General features: G+C 36.7%; 4 protein-coding genes across 4 annotated transcripts; 1 reads left to right on the top strand and 3 right to left on the bottom strand.

Moving 5' to 3' along the window:
- Positions 1–122: 122 nt before the first annotated feature.
- On the top strand, positions 123–2,874 carry LOC139847075 (cytochrome b-c1 complex subunit Rieske-4, mitochondrial-like). Its single transcript, XM_071836674.1, has 2 exons — positions 123–430; positions 2,037–2,874. The coding sequence occupies exons 1-2, from the start codon at positions 241–243 to the stop codon at positions 2,666–2,668; spliced, it is 822 nt and encodes a 273-aa protein (XP_071692775.1). The 5' UTR covers positions 123–240; the 3' UTR covers positions 2,669–2,874.
- A 456-nt stretch (positions 2,875–3,330) lies between these two features.
- On the bottom strand, positions 3,331–5,507 carry LOC139847845 (protein COFACTOR ASSEMBLY OF COMPLEX C SUBUNIT B CCB1, chloroplastic). The gene is made up of 4 exons (XM_071837575.1): positions 5,126–5,507; positions 4,923–5,053; positions 3,804–3,956; positions 3,331–3,721 (listed from the first exon to the last, which is right to left on the bottom strand). Exons 1-4 carry the CDS (start codon positions 5,423–5,425, stop codon positions 3,532–3,534), a joined length of 774 nt encoding a protein of 257 aa, XP_071693676.1. The 5' UTR covers positions 5,426–5,507; the 3' UTR covers positions 3,331–3,531.
- A 562-nt stretch (positions 5,508–6,069) lies between these two features.
- Positions 6,070–10,925, bottom strand: LOC139849777 (uncharacterized). The gene is made up of 6 exons (XM_071839401.1): positions 10,691–10,925; positions 8,709–10,328; positions 7,368–8,594; positions 7,029–7,098; positions 6,260–6,404; positions 6,070–6,174 (listed from the first exon to the last, which is right to left on the bottom strand). The coding sequence occupies exons 1-6, from the start codon at positions 10,923–10,925 to the stop codon at positions 6,070–6,072; spliced, it is 3,402 nt and encodes a 1,133-aa protein (XP_071695502.1).
- A 4,874-nt stretch (positions 10,926–15,799) lies between these two features.
- On the bottom strand, positions 15,800–18,397 carry LOC139849776 (replication factor A protein 1-like). Its single transcript, XM_071839400.1, has 9 exons — positions 18,379–18,397; positions 18,208–18,295; positions 17,470–17,585; positions 17,293–17,380; positions 17,114–17,207; positions 16,834–17,000; positions 16,607–16,727; positions 16,232–16,536; positions 15,800–15,884 (listed from the first exon to the last, which is right to left on the bottom strand). The coding sequence occupies exons 1-9, from the start codon at positions 18,395–18,397 to the stop codon at positions 15,800–15,802; spliced, it is 1,083 nt and encodes a 360-aa protein (XP_071695501.1).
- Positions 18,398–21,681: the final 3,284 nt, after the last annotated feature.

Here is a 21,681-nt window from a genome sequence, read left to right as displayed (position 1 = left end):
TATTACATTAGTTAATTTATTTAATAAAAAAAAAGATTAAAAAGTTGACAAAATAACAAAAAGTGTAGTTTCATCCATCCATCGAGTCACACCGTGCCCGGTCTTCGTCACTCAGGAAAACAACACATATTTCTAGAGAGAAGCGATAATAGAAAATTTAGAAATAAAAATAGAAATAGCAAAAAGGGGGTAATCCCATTCAAACCCTAGAAACCGACTTAAACACGAACAAACATCAAGATGTTGCGAGCCGGAAGCAGGAGATTAGCAGCGTCTCTCACGTCTCCTTTTAGGCACGCTAATTCTGCATCATCTGTTTCTATCATCTCCAAAAATACGCACTTCGATGACGTCACTCCTGCCCAATCCGATCTCCGATCTGACCACGCTTCATCACTCTTTTACCATCATTTCAATCTCATGTCCAGAGGTTTGTTGCTTATATTTTATCTGAATCTATAACTGTATCTTAATTTGTTCTAATTTTGAATGTATATATTGCTAATTTCGTTCTAATTAACTTTCCAATTTCATTGATTTAAGTTTCTGTTATTCAAGCATCCGATTATCGAATGTTATCTTTGAAGAATCGAGAGAATTTATTACTCGTGTTTGCTAACTTAGGGTTTTTTTCGTTTATCTTGTAGAAGACATATCGTTTGTGATTGTACGTTTGATAAAACTGAATGATTTAGCGCTGAATGGTTCATAATACGAATGATTCTAAGGTTTTGAATGGAAGTTGCTTCTGAATGACAATAAATTGCTTGATAATCATTTTATACGAATAATGTAAAAAATGTAAAATTATCTTATTAACCTTTGATAAATGTAAAAACTACAATATATATTTGTTTTATAAGTGATCTTCATATAATTTAAAGAGAATATTACATAAAATTTTGGTGCTTAATGGTTAAGAGATAATTCCAGCTATGAATGCTAAACCATTCAGCAACACCATCTGTCATTCAGAGGTTAGAAACAGACACACTGAATGCTGAATGATTCAACATTCAGCGCTGAACCATTCCATTAAGAGGTAAACAAACACACCCTAAATTGCATAAAAAAACAATTCATTCTAATGTTAAAATGATGATCGGTAATTTTTCATGTAACGTGGGCTCATAAAAGTAGTGTGTGGAAGGTGGACTGTTGGAGTTACCCTAGATGAATGTTACTTAGGAGCAAATTTGTTACTGCAGTAACTTTATGGGTAGAAATATAAGGCTGTAGGTTTAAAGGTGTTGTTATCCTTGATGAATGTGTATGGAAATTTTTCAAGCATGTTAAGATTGGACAAGTTGATAATTACTGTACTAAGATGAATATATTTGATATCTTGATAAGATATGGTTATGTTCTAGTCTATATGCAGAGCAAAGAAAATGATGATCAATTAAATAGTTGTGATGTAGCTGTAGATATTGTTGCTTATCATTGTTTAAGTGTTCCTGAATGTCACCAGAATTTTATATGGTATTTTGATATTTACAGTGTTATGCAAACGCATAACAACAAAACTTGGCGTTGCACTGACTAATTAGTTTACAAATTTGTCACCTTTCAGAATCTTCATGGTCATCTTATTTCATCTTTTAATAAAAGTAATCAGATGAAGCTTTTTGATTATATATACCAGCTATATTTGATTCAGACTTCAGACTATATGTATTGTATGTATTAATAAGATACAGCCGTGTGTTGTTCAACTGTTAGTATCTTTTGATCATGTTAGAGATTTAGTGGACCGAAAGACATGTTCAAATTTTATGAAGGTTTGGATCAATAAGATGGCAAGCACGTTCTATGGTGTAGTGACAAGTCCTATTATCATGATTATTATTTTTTCCTTTTTGTTGCTTTCCTTCTATATAATTTTTTCTTCATAAATTAGGCTACAGAGATAATGAGACAACTTGTTGTAGATTTTTCATTCAGTTAATCTGTACATAATTAGATACTACTTAACCAAATGGCTTAAATTTAATTGTGATTATTATTATTTGTAAATTTAATTGTGATTATTGCAGGATTTGCATCCAACTCAGTAACTCCAACTTTTGAGGACAAAATTCCACCAACAGTAGCAGCCATCACCAACCCTACTTCCAAGATAGTATACGACGAACACAATCATGAGCGTTACCCACCTGGCGATCCAAGCAAGCGTGCGTTTGCATATTTTGTTTTGACAGGTGGCAGGTTCGTATATGCATCCCTAATCCGTCTCCTCGTCCTCAAATTCGTCCTAAGTATGTCCGCCAGTAAAGACGTTCTCGCTCTCGCATCTCTCGAAGTCGATCTCTCCAGCATCGAACCGGGGACCACAGTAACCGTTAAGTGGCGTGGAAAGCCCGTTTTCATCCGACGCCGAACGGATGATGATATAAAGCTGGCTAATAGTGTTGATGTATCAACTCTTCGGGACCCGCAAGAGGATGCTGCTAGGGTTAAGAACCCTGAATGGCTTGTGGTGGTTGGTGTGTGTACTCATCTTGGTTGTATCCCGTTACCAAACGCGGGTGATTTTGGTGGATGGTTTTGCCCGTGTCATGGTTCTCATTATGACATTTCTGGAAGGATTCGTAAGGGGCCCGCACCGTATAATTTGGAGGTGCCGACTTACAGTTTCTTGGATGATAATAAGTTACTCGTTGGTTGAAGATGGTTTGAAAAAACGAAACATTTTGTGACATTTACGATGTCCGGCATATTTAATTTTCTGGCCTAATGGACCTGTTTGCTACTTTTGAAATAGCCTCTTACACATTTGGGCTTGTTCAGTTTATATGTTTTTGTAACGTTGGATAATTCATTTCATGTTTCTGATGTTGGCGATAATAAGATTGATTACTTTACTTGTGACGATGATATCATGTTATTAACACGATTACATGATGTAACATCCATCATGTTACCGGACAATTTTTTATTTTTATTTATATTTTTTTTTTATTTTTAGGTTTTTGATCATTGACGTGTTTATAAGACTGCAAATCTGCAATACCCATTGTTGTAAAAGAAGTTGGTTGGGTCTTGTAGGACTAGTCGGTCAAGTTAGGACTAGTCAATCAAGTCGGGGACTATCCGTCTATCCAGACGTGAATCAACTATAACAATGGCTGATTTTGACCAAATTAATTTGAAATTTAACCGATTTTGACCTATTGACCGACTCAACCTAGTTGGGTGTACTACTTTAAAATCCCGAATAATCAGAGTTGAGTCAAAAAGCTGTTGTGATTTAGTTTTGTTCATAATCAGCGCTGTTAGATCTTGTATGATTCTCAGAATATGAAGTTAGTTACTCCATTTGAGTTCAAAATTAACAATTTAAAAACTGTTCATTCAAATGTCAAAAAACTAATTGCTGCAACTTTTAAAATACACATCCAAACTCCTCTTATTCCTCTCTTTTGGAATGTACCTTGTATGACTAACTACAAGTAATGTATCAATTTTTTATCAGTAAATGCAAACAAATGTAGTTGCTTAACAAATACAGGTGTCAATAATTGATATATATCATCTCTCGAAGATGCCTTTAACGTAAACCATGCCTTTCTCGCTCAACTTCAACTCCTTTCTCATCTGCTCAACCTGCTGATCATCTCCTTGAACAATTATCTCCGACAGGGTTGTTCCATCTTCCGCCAATATCATTTTTACCTTTATTTGCTCTTTTCTCGATGCTCGTTTCCAGTAATACGCCCCACTGTTCCAATTCTCCTATTCAGATCTTTCACGCAGGTAGTACATTAATAAATAAACAAGTAGAAGATTAAAAAACAACTTACGCCAATGGACTCAAAACGGTGAGGGCGAACCAATTGTTGCCAACATCAGGAACAGTGATCGTAAGCACTAGTGCTACGCTAGCTAAACTGATACAGGTGCAGAATGTTAAGAGTGCTGCTTGCCCTCTGCTCGGAACCATCACACCTTCAAACCTGTTGCACATCACATTCAAATGAAATAATTATAAAATAAAATAAAATAAATATTTAATTGCAAGTGTACTTTCATACGGAGTATTTTTCTAATGTATACCGTATATGGCTTACTCGAGTACTATTGTATATATGTAAGCAAACGAAACAAGCAAGAACTGGATTTGTTCACACATGCTTCTAAGTTCTAGCTTTAATCGCACTAACGACTAGTTCATGAACAGGTAACTAGACAAAAACCGTGTTTGTGTTTGTTTATTAAGAAAACTGAAACGTTATGTTCTTACGTTCACTCGTTAAAAAACATATACATACTATATATGTAACTTGAAAGTTGGAAGATTGGAAGCTCAAAACCAACTAGAAACATATAATTAGGTTTTAAACAAGTGAAATAACGAGACACCTATTGATAACCGACATAAATGAGCTTTCTGTCATACTTTCGGTCAGACGGTTAGCCAACTGTTCGGTTTGTTGATAACTAAGGGTATAAATTAAATGAGTCGAGTTGCTCGTGAATTACTCGAATTCAACTTGTTAAAAGTCGATTTGAGCCAAGCTTAAACGAGCCCGACCTTGAAGATCGTTAAGTAGCAAGCTCAAGCTCGAGCTTAAAAAACTTATGAGCCTAAACTAGACATTAATTTTTTTCCATAGATTATAAATTATTTAAAAAAGTACGTTGTGTTATTTCTTTATATAAAATACCTATTATATAAACGAGATGAACTCTTGCCGAGCTCGAACTTAGATATATTAAGCTCGAAACGAGTCGAATGCCATTTTAAACGAGTTAAGTTGCGCCTCGACTCGACTCGACTCGTTTACACCCCTAGTTATAATCCCTTAAGTGTATCTAACTTCTAATAATAAATGGATTTAGTGCTTCAAAATGGAATTAACTATTATATTCAGTAATTAACAAAAATTGACTTCCAATGTTAACAAAACAAACGGACTTACGTTATCGTCTCTCCTTTATCTACCACCGAGAAGTTATTCCGAGTAAAAAACGACAAAATCTCTCCAGCAACCTGATTAGGCGGTTTATTTTTCCCTTCAATTAATTCCTCCACAAATGTCTTCTTCACCACCTATATTAAACCCTAATCATAATTAACCACTAATTAACTATCATAATCATAACTAGTAATAACAAAACAAACCTTAGATTTCACAGAACGTTTAATGAGTGACCAAACACCAGGTACAGAAATAACAAATAATCCAAGAGAAGTGTAATAGCTGGCATTAGAATAACCGACAGCTGCGTCTGCAAGTAGAAACAGAGGATTTTGAATTGCAACTGTTGCAGTTTCGTGAAGTGATGCGGAAATTGCGGGAAGATGATGACGTGACTTGTTTGATTTTGAGTTCCATGGTTGATTGAAAGAGGGTGATTGTTTGGTGAGTTTGAATTTGGAAGGAGTGTTTAGAGATGGAAGAAGCAGCTTAGCTACTGCCATTGCTAGAGTGCTATGTTTTTTAATTGGTTGGAGTTGGATGTTGCTTCATCCTTCCTTGTTATCCTCTATTTAATTAAATGAATGTATATGTATGTGGAGACTGGAGTAGTATTGTTTTTATATATATATATATATATATATATATATATATATTTTAATTTTAATTAACCAATTAGTTTATTTTTTTTATTTTTTTTGAAAGGCAAGTTAATTTTATTAAATAAAAACTACACGAAAAGAAACTAGCAAGAAGCTAGAAATAAAAAAGCACGAGACTACATCCAACGACTACACCCAACTAAAAACTCACAACAATTAAGTACTCGAAAAATAAGAAACACAATATCGCGAGGACATAAAGTGACGCACACCACGACTAGACAGGCAGCTACGTATCAGACTCCGAGGACGCACAGGAAGAACAGCATGAGCAGCAACCAATTAGTTTATTTACTACGGAGTATACTATATTTTATACTTTTTATATTTATTATTTAAAATTATAATTTACCTATTGAAGTGATTTTAACTGAATTCATAAGCTTTTTTTTTTTTTTCTTTATTTCGGAGTAGAATAATGACTTTTTATGTTATAACTAGGTTTATTGCCCGTGCGTTGCACGAAGAGGATAACGGTTGATGTGTTACGTTCGGTTGTGCCATGGCTTGAAGGCTGGGTCCAGGAGGGTGTGGTTTTTGCTGTAAAAGTGGAGGTTTTGTTGCAAGGCGGTTAAACGTGCAACATTGTGCTAGAGATTTTATCCAAAAATGTAGTGGACAAAGTAAAATATAAATGAACCAATTATTAAGTCGAGTCCGTACACATACACATACACATGAGTAAACATAACTGTAAAATGAAAATTTGCAAGGAAGATCCATGAACTGAGCATTATGTTGCAGCATTGTTGTATTCATAAGTAGGTGACTCCAATGATCAGGCGGTGGGTACTTTCCTGGCTGTTCAAAAGGAGCTGACCTGCAGTTGAGCGACTTGTTAAAACTACAATGTATGCAAGTGAATGAAATATTGTGTGAAGATGAAAAGTAATAAAATTCAGGCTAAGGGCCAGACAAAGAGTCACCTTCATCCCATGCCCATTTTACATATTGAGTTTTTCCACCATAAGCTTGTATGTTATTAACTAAGCTAAACAAAAGTCTTACTCCAACTTGTCTCCCTTCTGCAATCATGTAAATCTAATGCCTGCAATGATTCCCATTTTATGAAATTAATCAGGTGACTTTTCTACAATGGATGAAGTCTGTATCACAGTTATTGTATGTATCACAGTTATTGTATCATGAATTCCGAAATGAATGGAAACTTACATTACTACCCGACACATAAGATATAGCGACTATATACTTTAAAAAAAAAGTTGCATAAAGAATGCTATAAATAATGCTAACAGTAAAAAGATTTAGAATCAGTATACAAAAGTCATTATCTTGAATCTACCCCTATCAATAATGATAACATCCATAAAAAATTACACTATCTTCCAACATACAAAATCACAATTGTAAACAGATTAGCAGGGTCTTTATACCTTGAATGTCAGCACATTGTTAACATTTATGAAAATAGATGAAAGTGTACCTTATGTAAAAGGAAGTAACGGGCCGGATATAATTTGCATTGTGCCTGTTAACACGGAGGCGCGGGTTTCCTGCAAAAGGTTTTTTAGTTAAAAATATAAGGTATGGGAAATCGGCATTCCAGCACCAGTTAGGTTCCGAGTTTTTAGAATTATAGTGTGTGAATGTTGTGTGTAAGGAGGTTACTGCTAATTAGGGTTAAGAAAAATAAAGTGATAATATTCAATTAAAATCGAAATTATAAGTAGGCTTAAGTGTTACCGTTATAGTTGGTGGTTTAAGTTGTTGAACGTTTCCTTGTATACGATATTTCTTGTGTGGTCCTTTAAACAATCAGAACTGTCATCCATCATCACGATTTTCAGGCCATCGGGGTCGGTTACGCGTGAGAGAGCTACATACAATTGACCGTGGCTGAATACAGGTTTAGGGAGGTATAGGCCTACTAATTTCAACGATTGCCCTTGACTTTTGTTTATCGTCATCGCATAACATGGCCGCACTGGGAACTGGATTCGCTGCATGACAAAGGGCCATTTTTTTTCTGTTGAAGTAAGGACTATTCTAGGGATTATGACCATTTTCCCTATATGTGATCCAGTGATGATTCGAGCGTGAAGGACAAACTTGGTAAAGTCGGTTATGATGAGGCGTGTGCCATTACACATCCCTGTGCTAGGGCTGAGATTGCGTAGTAGCATGACTGGCTGTCCAATTTTGAGTTTCAGTTTGTGTGGGGGTACGCCGGGGAAATTTAGCTTGTTTAAGAATTCAACCGGGTATGAATAGTGTTGGTCGATGTTGTCGGTTGAGCCCTTGCAAATTTCATCCGAGCTTTTAAACGTCATCTTTGCACCTTGCAATTTTTTGAACATATGTTTATTGATTTCAGCAGCATCGTCATTTCTAGGGGTCAAAATTGCCCTTTCACGCAGATAATCTTCATCTTCTTGGCTACTAATGAAGTTTGGGAATATTGTGTCTACAATTGCCTCAATGGGGGGTTTGTCAGATTTGACAATGAATTCAGCGGGGATGCGTATCCAGGTTGGTTCATCCTCTCCATCTTTACACAATGCGGGGACCTTCCCTTCACCTATATCTAGAACCCATTGGTTGAAAGTGCGTTTGCGGGCATCAATTTGACCATCGACTGTGTGTTCGTTGACCCGCATAATACGCGAAAGTGTATGAAGCTCGCAATGCTCCCATAAATCTGATCTATTGATGCACGCGTGGACGACCTCTTGTCTTTTACCTTTTGTAACAACGGGGAGTATTTGTCTGAAGTCGCCGCCCAATAAGATAGGCATTCCGCCGAATAACTTAAACCTGTTTGCATCATCTTTAGCTCCTAAAATATCTCTTAATGTTTTATCTAACGCTTCGAAAGCGTGTCGCTGCGTCATGGGAGCCTCATCCCAAATAATTAAGCTAACCTCTTGGATAAGCGCCGCTAGGTGTGTTTTTTGTTTAATTCCACATGTACTGTTTTCCATAAGTTCTAGGGGGATCACAAATCGGCTATGGGCAGTCCGGCCGCCGGGCAATAGGAGAGATGCAATACCTGTTGTTGAGACAGGAGGCTTGTTATTAAGTTTTCATGAAATGAAAGTCACTGTTTGTGGTAAATATTTATGATAATGTAATGCCTAAAAAAAAACCCAAGTAATGTACGTACCTGAGGATGCAACTGCGAGAACAATCAGCCTTTCTGATCTTAGTTTTGCGAGAACGGTATTATACAGGAATGTTTTGCCAGTCCCCCCGGGACCGTATAAGAAAAAGAGGCCTCCTTTTTTTGTAGTAACTGCATCTATAACCCGTTGATATATCGTTAGTTGTTCGGGATTGAGTGAACGGAACAGGTTTTCATGGAGCAGGTGCATTTCTTTTATATTGTAGTTTAGCTCCTCCCGAATTAAACGGTTGTCCATTTGGGTTAGCATAGATGGATCGGGCTGTGGTAGGTCGGGGTAATCATCCAGGGACTTGCCATTTCTATTTAATAAGGCTTGTAATTCCAACAGACAATAATTTTTAATTTGGGATTCTGTCAGAATTAGATCAGGGAAGTTAAATAGTTTCCTTCTTTTATGCAAGATGTCGTCTGACAAAGCCTCCCAACTTGATTCCCATAGTTGAAGCGGTTTGCTTATGTTACAAAAGAGTAACATAGTAACAAATAACTCACGTAGCTGTGAACCCGTAGCCCATATTTTTGCTTCTGAGATAGCCTCGGTCCATTCCTTGTCGTCATTTACTAACCCATATGCAAAGCACGCGTCTTTAAACGTTCGGTGCAAAACACCGTTCACTGTACGTAGTTCTTCAAAACACCGGGGGCCCTTAACTATATTTAGTAACATACGCAGGTAGTAACGTTCCCCCGATGCAGGGTTTGAGTAGACAATGCGACCGATGCAGGTTCTAAGTTTTCTCGGGCTCCATATTTTAGCATCTTGATTCCATACATAATGTGTAGGGATTTTTGCATAAGTCAGGGTACGTGCAAACTCATCTTGCTTGTTCAATTCAAACCATTGGGTGAACATCGTCTCTTTAATACTTTCCCTTTGTAAAAGTGCAGGCAGTTTTTGTGAGTCATGGAGAGTGATCGATTGCTGATTTGGCAGGTGGTATGACAGCTTAATGACGGATGGTTTAGAGTAGTGGATGTCGAACGAAAACAGTCTCCAAACAGCCTCGCAGGGGGATAAATAACGGCAATCTAGATAATTTTTTATCTCATCAACATCAATAACCTTGTCTCCACTGGACTCATCACCCGGAATTAGATTTTCTTGGATGACAATTGTTGCTCGATCAGGGCCCTTGTTTAAATATTTGAATAAGTATTTTATTGCCCGAGATCGATTACACCACTCAACGTTGATATGGGCATTGTATTTTAGTAACAGGTACCTGTTGTAGGGGACAACGGAGCTGTTGTCAAGGGGGGTGTTGTTTTTAGTGAACCTGACGCCATTGTTTCGTCGCCTATAGTTAGCATATCCTTCCTCGTCAATTGTAGTTTCTGTACAATACGGCTTCGGAAAATGCTTGGAACATTGTCGATCAATAATGCAGGGAGCGTTCATATGGACGCCACCGCACGGACCATGTAACATGTATTCAGTAACGGCCCGAAACCCCTCCGGGTCATCTTTCTCAGATGGAATCTCAGCTGTTATTATGTCATCAATAGCAGCGGGTGTTTTGCATTTGTGAGCAGAGATCAACCATATTAACATGTGTACATGTGGCAGGCCCCGTTTCTGGAACTCAATGATATGAATACCTGTAACAATGGAATTCAATTAACAAAATGGTAGTAAACTGTGGGCCTGCTAATGAAAGTGTATGTATCATGTAGGATTGTAAACATTGCGAAAAAATTTGAAGTTGCCAATTATATAGAATAGGATCTGGTGAGGAGCAAATTATTTTTAATATAAGCTGTCGACTAAAATGTAAAAATATGTAATTAAAACTTATTATTAATAAATAGGGAAATGTGTTAAAAAATATACATAAAATATATAAATAGATAACATGAGCTTAAACAGAATATTCAAAAAAAATATGGACATTTATAATAGTTTATTACGATTTCTGAAATATAATAATATTATAATACAGGAAAACAGTCGGGAAAAATACCTGCTTGGCATGTGCCAAAAATTTGTTTTTTCATTATGTCAGCCATGAGGTCGTCTAGTTTCATCTTGAATACTCGAGCGACAATGTCGGGTCGGTCAGCTGATTTTTGCCCATCGATATAGGAGATCATCGTATCGACCTCGGGCCAGCGCGGGTTGGAAGTGAAAGTGATAAACAAATCGGGGTTATCATATTCCCGGCATAAAGCCATTGCATCCTGGTAGTTTTGAACCATGTACCGTGGGCTGCCTGTGTGCGAGGACGGCAGAATAATGCGTTTCCCAATTGAAGTGGCTGATGTATCTCCCCTTGTAACAGCGTCACAAACATTGCTATACAAATCAAGCCGAAGTTCATTTTGGTGATGTCGTAGCCACTTCAACCTTTGTTCTTCTACGGCGGTGTACGCGTCAACCAAGTATTGCTAGAATAACCGACCTCCTCTAAGAATTGTTGTGCCCTCGCTTTCCCGTTGCTGAATTCGGTAACAGTAATATTCTCGCATAGTAACGTGGCCACGGGTTGTTTGCCTTCTGCCACTGTTTGTGTGATACGGGATCTCTTCATGGTAACCGGTTTCACCATAGGGAAATAGCAATGGGTATTGCAATGCCATATATAACTGGTGAAGTTCAGATATGCGCTGTGGGGTGTTATTTTTTTTTTGAACAATGATATCCCTTGTTGAGTTACAGTGGCCAAAGTCCCCGGTAATCAACGCAGCGACCTCAGCGACGTTTGGCGTGTTATATTGGCGCGAGATTGTAACCTTTGCGAGTAAACGGAGCCCACAATCTGACATTGTATTGTTAGCTGACCAATCACGTGCCATACGAAAAGCTTGTGCGACAGCGCTCGATTCATCGAGCATGGCAATCAAGTTACGTGTAAGGGTTTCATCAATTGTCGTGCGGGAATCATCACCAACGAAAGCAGACATACGGTTTTTTACTTCATTTTGAGTGTCATAAAAGTACAATTGTGCGTATTTTGGCCGGCCACCCTCTGGTAAAAGTGAACCGATTTTATGGTATGCTTGACCACTTATACGAAATGTATAAGGACCCCGACCCCGGTTGACAGAGTGGTCGATCTTAGCACCAAACGACGTGAAAGAAAACATGCTATTATAAATCCTTATTTGTTCCCGAAATTTTGCGCCCGTGGGGTCGTTGTAGTCAAGCAGGTTTTTTAACAATGTGGGAGGTTCGTTTAATTTCGGTAGCAATACTTTGCCACTTTGGCAGCACATTGAGAAGGACGGATTTCTTGTATGTTTGGGTTTGTTGTTCCTTTCTGCGTACCACATCGTAGCGTCACAGTTACGGCATTTATGGGCTGGAGGTCCTTGGTAATAGTAAGACACGGGTGTACCTAAAAGAATGAGCAAACAAAGTTTTAGGTTATCAAGTAAGTGGACAAAGTGTGCCAAATGGGCTGTAACGCTGAAACACCCAAAACCCACTACTTAAATACTCACTAAAAGTGGGTTGTGCATTCAATAAGTGGTTAGAGGGGCGAATATGAACCTGATGAATTTAGTGCGCTTTGCAAAGTAGGTTTACCATGCCGCGGTTTCTGTGTACCTAATCTACCTGTTGAAGAAGAAATATTAGAGTTTATGAATGAGACCACATAATAGGAGAAGGGAAATGTTATGTAACATGTGTCTTACTTGTTGGTCTACTTGTATGGGCCTGGCGATCGCTGTTTAAAAGAAGATTTCCTGTCATATGAGGTCTGTGAGTGTCATGTGTGTAATTGACAAACAAAAGCAGGCTGATAAAAATATAATATTGAATAATAGCAGATGCAATACCTGGCTCGAGGGTTGTTTCATTTAACTTCAATCCACAAAACATCCATGTTCTGCCATCAGTTGTAGGAAAAGGTTCTGAGTAAAATGTTATAGGACCACTGCATAAGTCTGGAAAGGAGACATTCTGAAAACGGCCTGCTATTTCAATTTTTGAAAAGTAAGTAGAGGTAATAGACTTATATACAGATATATATACATGAATCTGTGTATGTATACATCTATAAACATACATATATGTAAGCTCACATATATATAGGTTAAGACACTTGTTTATATATCTAAATAGTTATATATACATTTACATATATAAATATAGAGTTATGTATATGTATCTGTATGCCGGTATATATATGTATGCACAAAACATCCGTGTATATGTATCTGGCATAGGAGGTCTGTGAGGGTCATGTATGTAACTGACAGATAACAGAAGGCTGATAATTATATAACATTGAGTTAGAGCAGATGCGATACCTGGCCTAAGGGGTGTTTCATTTAACTTCAATCCACAAAACGTCCGTGTTCTACCATCAGCTGTAGGGACAGTGGTTGAGTCAAATGTCAAAGGACCATTGAGGAAGTCTGCAAGGGATACATTCTGAAAACTATCTGCTATTTCAATTTTTAAAAAGTAAGTCAAGGTAAATTTAGGAAACTATATGAACATAAGCATAAACATAAGCATGAAAACAACAAATGACGTACCTTTGGGAATGTTGGTGGAAGATGATGTAATATCAGGTCTAGCCATATTAAATGGATGTTTTTGGGGTTGGCGCTTGCCTTTTTTTTGGGCAGGCTCAAGTATATAGGCTGATGAAGTAGATGAGGGTCTTATAAAGTGTATGTATTCAGACAATGGTCCTAAGAGGTGTGTGAGCTTTTGATGGAACAACAGTTCTTGGTAATTCAACTCAATTGATTAGCATAAGGGTTAGTAATTAAAAAAAAAGGTTAAAGCATCCTATAATTAATTAGCATAATTAGTAGGGTTTGTTAAAAGAAGTTGAAAAACCTTTGTGTGTGTATACATACATACATACATATATATATATATATATATATATATATATATATATATATATATATATATATATATATATATATATATATACACACACATATATATATATATATATATATATATATATATATATATATATATATGTATATATATATATATATATATATATATATACACACACATAAATATATACACAGATATGTACATATGTATGCAAATATATATATATGTATGTATATAAACATATATATCTGTATACACCTATATATATACATCTATATGTATATATATATATATATATATATATATATATATGCACATATTTATACATATATATAGGTAAAGAGCCTTGTTTATATATCCAAACAGTTATATATGCATTTACATACATAAGTATGGGGATATGTATATGTATCTGTATGCAGGTATATATGTATACACAAAACATCCGTGTATATGTATCTGGCATATGAGGTCTGTGAGGGTCGTGTATGTAACTGACAGACAACTGCAGGCTGATAAATATATAATATTGAATCTTAGCAGATGCAATACCTGGCTGCAGAGCTGTTTCATTTAACTTCAAGCCGCAAAACACCCTGGTTCTACCATCAGTTGTAGGGGCAGTTGCTGAGTAAAAGGTTATAGGGCCATTGAATAAGTCTGCAAGGGGTACATTCTCAAAACTGCCTGCTATTTCAATTTTTTCAAAGTAAGCAAAGGTTAATTTAGTAAACTATATAAACATAAACATAAACATGAAAACAACAAATGACCTACCTTTGGGAATACTGTTGGAAGATGATGCAATATCAGTTGTAGCCATATAAAAGCAATGTTTTTTGGGTTGGGTCTAACTTTTTTTGGTCAGGCTAAAGTATATAGGTTGATGAAGGAGAGGAGGGTCTTATAAAGTGTATGTATTCAGACAATGGGCCTTAGAGGTGTGGGAGCTTTTAATGGAACAACAACTCTTTGTATTTCCAAACAATTGATTAGCATAAGGGTTACTATAACTTACAAAAAGGTGAAAGGATCCTATAATTAATTAGCATAATTAGTAGTCTTTGTTAAAAGAAGTTGAAAAACCTGTGTGTATGTAGACATATATATATACAAACATACATACATATATATATATATATATATATATATATATATATATATATATATATATATATATATATATATATATGTATATATACATACATACATACATACATACATACATACATACATACATATATATATATATATATAGATACACATAAATATACACACAGATATGTACAGATGTATGCAAATATATATATGTATATATATAAACATATATGGCTGTATACACATATATCTATACATCTATATGTATGTATATATATATATATATATATATATATATAGATATATATATATATATATATACTAAACAGTTATATATACATTTACATACATAAATATAGAACTATGAATATGTATCTGTATGTAGGTATATATATGTATACACACAGATATCTTCAAATATCTGGGGCTTAAAGGGCCACTAAGATAGGTATGTTCAGGTATACAAAGTTCCAGGGAGGAGAGCTGGGTCTAGGAAGATAACACCAAAAAGAAAGGGTGGGCTAAAAGTAATCCACATTCTAAGTAGCTGCAGGCTTTGAATCAGAAAACATGAATGCCATCGAAAAGTAGGCAGGCATCTAACAACGTTACGAACGTATACAGCAACAAAGGTAGGCATAAAGTGTTTGCATGTTGCAAAATGGCAGTTTGCGATAATAGGTTCGAACGTATCTATAAAAGTAAGTGCAGATGGGTTGGTTAGCAGTAATTAACTACTAATAATGCAGGGTAAAATAGACACCCTGATCATAAGGCCTCCTGCCACAGTATAAATGGTGACTCTTTAGCAAATGTTGCATCATGACTAACGGTTCATAGTGGCCGACAATTTAGCACTCTAATATAGATTTATCTATCAACCAATGTCAGCTTTTTTAGTTGGAGGCAAAAAGTGCACCTTAGACCATTGTTGTTGGTTACAACAGCCCAATATAGGGAAAATGGATTGTGGAGCTAAAGAGTGGAGCAAATGCTATATATAGCAATGGAAATTACATTTAGAAACCGCACATTATGTTTATTAAAGTTGCATCATAAACACACAAAAAAAAGTACTCCAAACAAACCATGTTCAAAACTTCCAATGACATAAAGGAAAGGGCTCAATAGGTGAGCTATTTATTGACAAATCAAGCGAAACCTACTATTCAGAGCACACAGACTCCTTCTCAGGCTGGCTATCTTCATCAGCAGGGTCTTCATCCTCCGAGTCGGTCGTGACAACAAACCTAACCAACAGTATAAAAGGTAGATGTAAGAGTTGATACAGAAGTGTAACGAAGAGCACAGGGTATGTGTAGGGTTGTTTGTGCATTAATCGATGATCATACAGACATACAAATACAAACATATAGACATATATACATACATATATACATATGTGTATATATACATGTATATATATATACACACATACATGAATACAGGAATTCATATATACATGTATAGGGATATATATATATGTATATATTTATATATATACATATATATATATATATTTATATACGTGGCTCTGTGTGTGTATGTGTTGGTGGCAGATATACAAACCGGAGGACGGGGAGAAGAGGACACTTACTTGCGCCGATTGGAACGCTCCAAATCCTTTGCTGGTGTAGGGACCTCTATGGCCCTCTTTGGTGCTTTGGGCGTTGAAAATGCGGGAGCAACTACCGAGGATGACGTTGACCCTGGTAGTGCAGGCCTTTTCATGTCAGTTGGGGAGGGCTGCTCTGTGGGAACCAGCTCGTCCACATAAACCTTAATACAATTGAAACTCTCGTACGGGCCCTGATCATAGTACGATTCCGTCTTCAACAGGACCAATTGTGTGGTCCCTAGCAGGTTTGCAAGTGCATTCGGAAGCACAGTGTTACATGTTTCCTGAAGATTATACGTATTGTTAGACAGGTGACAGTGGCCAAACAAAGTGAATGTAAATGTCGTTTATTACCTCATCGACTTCAGCTAGTAGAGCCTTCGCAGTGCTCTTGGTCAACGTCTCGGTAGTGTCGTCGAAGAGCACGATAACCGTTTTCGCCGTCTCATCTCTAACGTCACATATAACGCGGAACCTGTTGATTAGCAGTTGGTATAAAATTAATCAGGATGACAACCGAGGTTTTGAAGGAAGAACCTCTTGTAAATAATGTCCAGTGTGGCGGAAAAGGTGACAAATACCTGGTGATTGGTTCAGGAACATTAGCCTGGCACGATTCACACCAGTGGTGTCCAGATCTCCTTTCGAGACCCTTTCTTGCTTGACAAACACTGCAAGTATTGTAGTACCAAAAGTTTTTCATCCGGATGTTGACAATTTCAACCTTACATTTGAATGCGTCCCCTGTCTAAACGTGTATCAAATAAATGTGATTTAGGCGAGCTGACTACATTAAATGGGAGTAGTGGGTGAAAACAAAGTTTTAGCAATACTCACGATGTTCTTCTTGCCCTTGCGTACCATATCTAGAAGCTCACGAAGTGTCCCCTCAGTTGGCGGCGGCAACTGCCACCCTGGAGCAGAAGGTTGAACAATCACGGGGGTTTCAATGGCACTGCAAGGATAGTCGAGCTGTAAGTTAAGACGGGTGGTAATAGACAACATATAAACAAAGTTGGTGATGTAATTGTAAGTAATACCTTACTCTCTGCTTGAATTCACTGAGTGCTGGTATTTGGAGGTCGTCTATAAGAAGTGTGGCGGACGTGCTTGAGAGAGTTATCGCATCTACGAATGAATGGGAGCTAAATTTAGTACAGCATATTATAAATCTTACAAAGATGAGGTTGGTGATGGCCAAAACCTACTATTGTAACCCTGTTTGACGGTAACCGAGCTCAAGAGAATGTAGTAGGATGCAGGTGCGGAGGGCTGCCTCTCCAGGAAGGCGGGCCCCAAACTGCCCCAAAGTGTAGTTCGGATCGCTTTACCCCTGCATATAAATAAATATCAGCCAACTCTTATCCTAGTAGGTGCATGGTGTGATTTGGTCGGTGAACAACAATTATATCACGATTGACAGCGATAGGATTTGAGTGTATCAAAGATTGCCTAGGGAAAATCTAAACCTATTTTTCCTATTTTATTTCTGTGAACCTAAACGTTGCGTTAGATTCTTAATCATGTACCTGTTACTAAGCATTTACACATTTAAATTGGTGATCAGTTATTCGACGATTAGCAAGTCGATTTATGTAACGTAATATACGCTTTCAAATGCCACAATGTAGGTAGACTGTGAGAAAGTAGTTTTTTTACCTCATGGCCTTGTCGCTAAGACGGCAGGTTAAATACTAAAATTAAAAAGTGGTTGGTTTTTTTTTTGGGTGGGAAATAGCAATTGTATTAATTGAAACGGTCTTTAGCATAGCAGCAAAGTTATGAAGCGGAGACGAATGAAACTAAGACATTGCAAAAACTTGGTCCATTCAGAAGGCAAACAATCGAAAGCTAAAACTAACAACTTTAAAGAAACGGAATATGGGCTGAAACATGGAATTGTGGCCTGGTACAGTAGTTGAGATTCGGTGTCAAAAGAAAAAGTGTGAGCTTACCTCTCGTTAGCCAGATCAAATTCAAGAGTGTTGGATCCTGCTTTATGCGGATCGGGTGCACCAATGTTCACAGCATAGCCAACTACATCTAAAAGATAATGATAGATGAGGAGTACATTAATTGGGAAAAATGTAATGTATTAAAAAGGGAAAGAGTGTTGAAATTTATACCGACAACAAATTTGCCCATTGTAGGCTCCAAGTCCTCGAGTTCAATACAATTGAAGGGATGGCGCGTAAAGCCCGTGGTGTCAGAAGTTGACTATCTCCTGAGGAAAGTGGAGCCGGTGAGCTCGATCATGAGGCTGTTGTCCTTCATGATACGATATTCAGTTCGGTTGGCGATGACATCAAAGCCATGCAGCAAGTAAACAACACCGTCCTTTAGTCGGGCAATGAAGTGATGTGCAACATTGCTTTTGGCAGTCAACTGAATGATGTTGCCCTGCATGACCAAACAAAACACTTACATAATCCATAGATTCAGTAAGAAAATGGGGGGGCGTCGCTGAACACAGGTATATAATTTGTATAACCAGAGTACCATGAAGTTCCCCAATTTTAAAAAATTCCCAATACATCACACTAACCCTCTACAATGGCTATTATAGGGGACTCAGGTACCCAACTTAATGTGCAAGGAGGCGAAGTTACAGAAACAATTAACCATAACAATCCTAGGCAATAGGGAAAAGACTCGGTGCATGAGGGAAAAATACAGTTAACACTTAGCAAATATAGTCATAATCGGATTTAAGAAATCAATGGCCCATATCTATACATACCTTTTCGTCTGAGGCAATAAAATCCGTGCTCAAATATCTCCCGTAAACCGTATGTGTGTCCCAACTTCTGCAGATCATCAGCTTGACCTGCGATTGTTTTCCTATTTCCAACTCATTGAGGAAGGCGTATGCGTTTGTGTTAACCTCAGATGCAACCTTAGCTTTACCAGATGCCATTGCAATAGAAATTGAATTATTAGTTATTAATATGCATAACAATAAAGCAGGCAATTGAAATTTATACACACAAAGAATTGTACCGTATAGGGGAGGTGAACCACATTCTGAATTTAGATGCAATTGAAACCGAAGGCTACAAAGCGATTCGTTTGGTTACATGCAGAAGTAACAGACAATTGCAATTGAACCAATTGGGATAGAAATCAATGAACATAATGAAATTGAAGTTAATGCAAGGGGTAATGGAAGGATCGACAGAGGGGAAGAAGAGAAGGGAGGCGGTTTGTTTTAATCGCATTGAAATTATTTTTTTTTTTTTTGACCAAACCTAGGAAGAAACATAGTTAAATGAAAGCATTTGGGCCGGCGGTTTTTTTTTAAACTTTTTTTAATAATTAAGATAATTAAGAATTGAAGAAACCTAATAAATAATATAATAATTTGTTTTATTTTGAGGGGAAAATTATTTTTTTGAGGTAAATACCTACATTTATATGGAGCTCATTTATTGACTAAGGAGTCAATATTTATATATGTATAGATTGAAAAAACAATACTTGTATCCTAAGTTATAAAAATAAGTGTTTACACCTCATCTTTTCATATTTTGTATTAGTAAAATTGATTACTAATGTAGCTCTTGTTGTGGCTAGATGTTTCTTTTTATCAGAAAATGTACAATCTTTTTTTTTAACAGTGTTTGGATCACCCGAGGGGACTAAACCACCCGTTGCGATCATCTCCCGTTTCGACTATGCCGATGCATAGTTCTGACCTCCCCTAAAGGAGACATGTCACCAACCGCTGGACCGCATCACAACTTCAGAAAATGTACAATCTTGAAGTGATTTGATGTGTTTTAAATGGTTTTGGTTGGTAGATGACGTGTAATGGTTATTTTTTATATATAAATACAAACTAAGTCGCGAGTTTATGTACAAACACGGCCAATGCAATGGCCTGTAAGTCTGTAACACGATACAACGAGAATTATACCTAACTATATACACATAAAATACAAAATGACTTGAAAATACTAACAGCATAATTATGACTTTAAGTTTGCAAAGCTTCTTGGATTATCTAGCTACTCGGGCCATTCGATTTTTGTTCCTTTAACCCGATTCGATATCCATTCGAACGTCTTCACTTGGATTTCATTCAAAGCGACTGGTGCGTTCCAACATGTGTTCTTGAAAGCCTTTTGGGACCAGTTTTTTTATATGAGATACCCACACGCCCACTCGACTGATTGCCATAACTTGACCCCGTATGATGACAATAGAATACCCGAACTTCCGTTGAAAAGTATTATGAGATAAATCTCTGATGATCATTCCATTACATATCCACACTATAAATACAAGTATGTACTAGGGTTGTACAATACAACATGGGCTTATACTATAAACTAAATGGGCAAGCCCAATAAATATAATACATATATTACATATACACTAATACGCCCCCGCAGTTGGAACGGGAGTTGAAGAACGGACGTTCAAGCTGGACTTGAAATCTGTAAAGAGGCGAGAAGGCAGTTGTCATAACCCGTCCTTAACCATAAGAACGAGTTAAATAACGTATGATTTCATTGCGAGGTATTGACCTCTATATGCGACATTTTTAAAAGAACAACTGCATTTATTTTACATTACAAACCATAACTCTTATTTTAATACAAGTTTTAGACAATATAAAGATGATTATCGTTTAGCGATAATCTTATACTTACAAACTTTACATGTGATGATAACAATACGATTTCTAGCATATTTTACATTACAATTCCTCGGATATGCAGTTTTATTTTTGACACAAATATGCATACTCAAGATCTTGCTTAAATTCAACATGTTGCAGCGGAAGCTTTTAGTTATCACCTGAGAATAGACATGTTTAAAACGTCAACATAAAGTTGGTGAGATATAGGTTTAATGCCGGCAGCGATATAAATATAGACCACAAGATTTCATATGTAAACATTTTAATAAGAATATTCTAAGTGGTTGAGCACTTGGTAACCATACTTAACATTTAATCACATCGCATATTCCCTTTATTATGAAATCTTACTACACCGTACCAAGTGTAGTCACGAAACGAAGTACTGTGCAACCGTTGAATACTGGTCGTCCAGTCCGGTTGGGGTTGTCAGGCCCGATAGATCTATCAACAGGATTCGCGTTTACAATACCGCTGTAAATAATAGTTACCAAGCTACAGGGAAGTATGCCAGTGGTACAACTCAACATAGAATATATTTTTCAGTTACTTGTGTCCATAACGTAAAACATAAAATACATGTATTCTCATCCCGAAATATTTAGAGTTTAAAAGTGGGACTATATACTCACTTTTGCCTTGAAGATATATATATTTTGACTTGGTCTCCGGTTGATATCACGAACCTATCCATATATAATATATCAATACCTTTTCTTTTTAAAACAATCGTCACATATATATACTTATTATACTTTTAATACTTTTAATAATTTCTTAGTCC

This window comes from Rutidosis leptorrhynchoides, chromosome 5 (assembly GCF_046630445.1).
Source record: "Rutidosis leptorrhynchoides isolate AG116_Rl617_1_P2 chromosome 5, CSIRO_AGI_Rlap_v1, whole genome shotgun sequence".
NCBI classification, from domain to species: Eukaryota; Viridiplantae; Streptophyta; class Magnoliopsida; order Asterales; family Asteraceae; genus Rutidosis; species Rutidosis leptorrhynchoides.
This window is presented reverse-complemented; position numbering and strand designations above follow the sequence as displayed.

Bases quoted from the DNA above. Each gene is read 5' to 3' on its own strand.
- LOC139847845 (XM_071837575.1), bottom strand. From the start codon at position 5,425: ATGGCAGTAGCTAAGCTGCTTCTTCCATCTCTAAACACTCCTTCCAAA. The intron at 3,957-4,922 runs GTAAGTCCGTTT...GATGTGCAACAG, and splicing joins GATAAAGGAGAGACGATAAC to GTTTGAAGGTGTGATGGTTC. The intron at 3,722-3,803 runs GTAAGTTGTTTT...GAATTGGAACAG, and splicing joins ACCGTTTTGAGTCCATTGGC to TGGGGCGTATTACTGGAAAC.
- LOC139849776 (XM_071839400.1), bottom strand. The intron at 17,586-18,207 runs GTAAGCTCACAC...ATTTATATGCAG, and splicing joins TTTGATCTGGCTAACGAGAG to GGGTAAAGCGATCCGAACTA. The intron at 15,885-16,231 runs GTAAGTGTCCTC...ACTGTTGGTTAG, and splicing joins GAGCGTTCCAATCGGCGCAA to GTTTGTTGTCACGACCGACT.
- LOC139849777 (XM_071839401.1), bottom strand. From the start codon at position 10,925: ATGGTTCAAAACTACCAGGATGCAATGGCTTTATGCCGGGAATATGAT. The intron at 10,329-10,690 runs GTATTTTTCCCG...CCATTGTTACAG, and splicing joins TTTTGGCACATGCCAAGCAG to GTATTCATATCATTGAGTTC. The intron at 6,175-6,259 runs GTATGTGTATGT...TAAAATCTCTAG, and splicing joins ACAGTTATGTTTACTCATGT to CACAATGTTGCACGTTTAAC.
- LOC139847075 (XM_071836674.1), top strand. From the start codon at position 241: ATGTTGCGAGCCGGAAGCAGGAGATTAGCAGCGTCTCTCACGTCTCCT. The intron at 431-2,036 runs GTTTGTTGCTTA...TGATTATTGCAG, and splicing joins TTTCAATCTCATGTCCAGAG to GATTTGCATCCAACTCAGTA.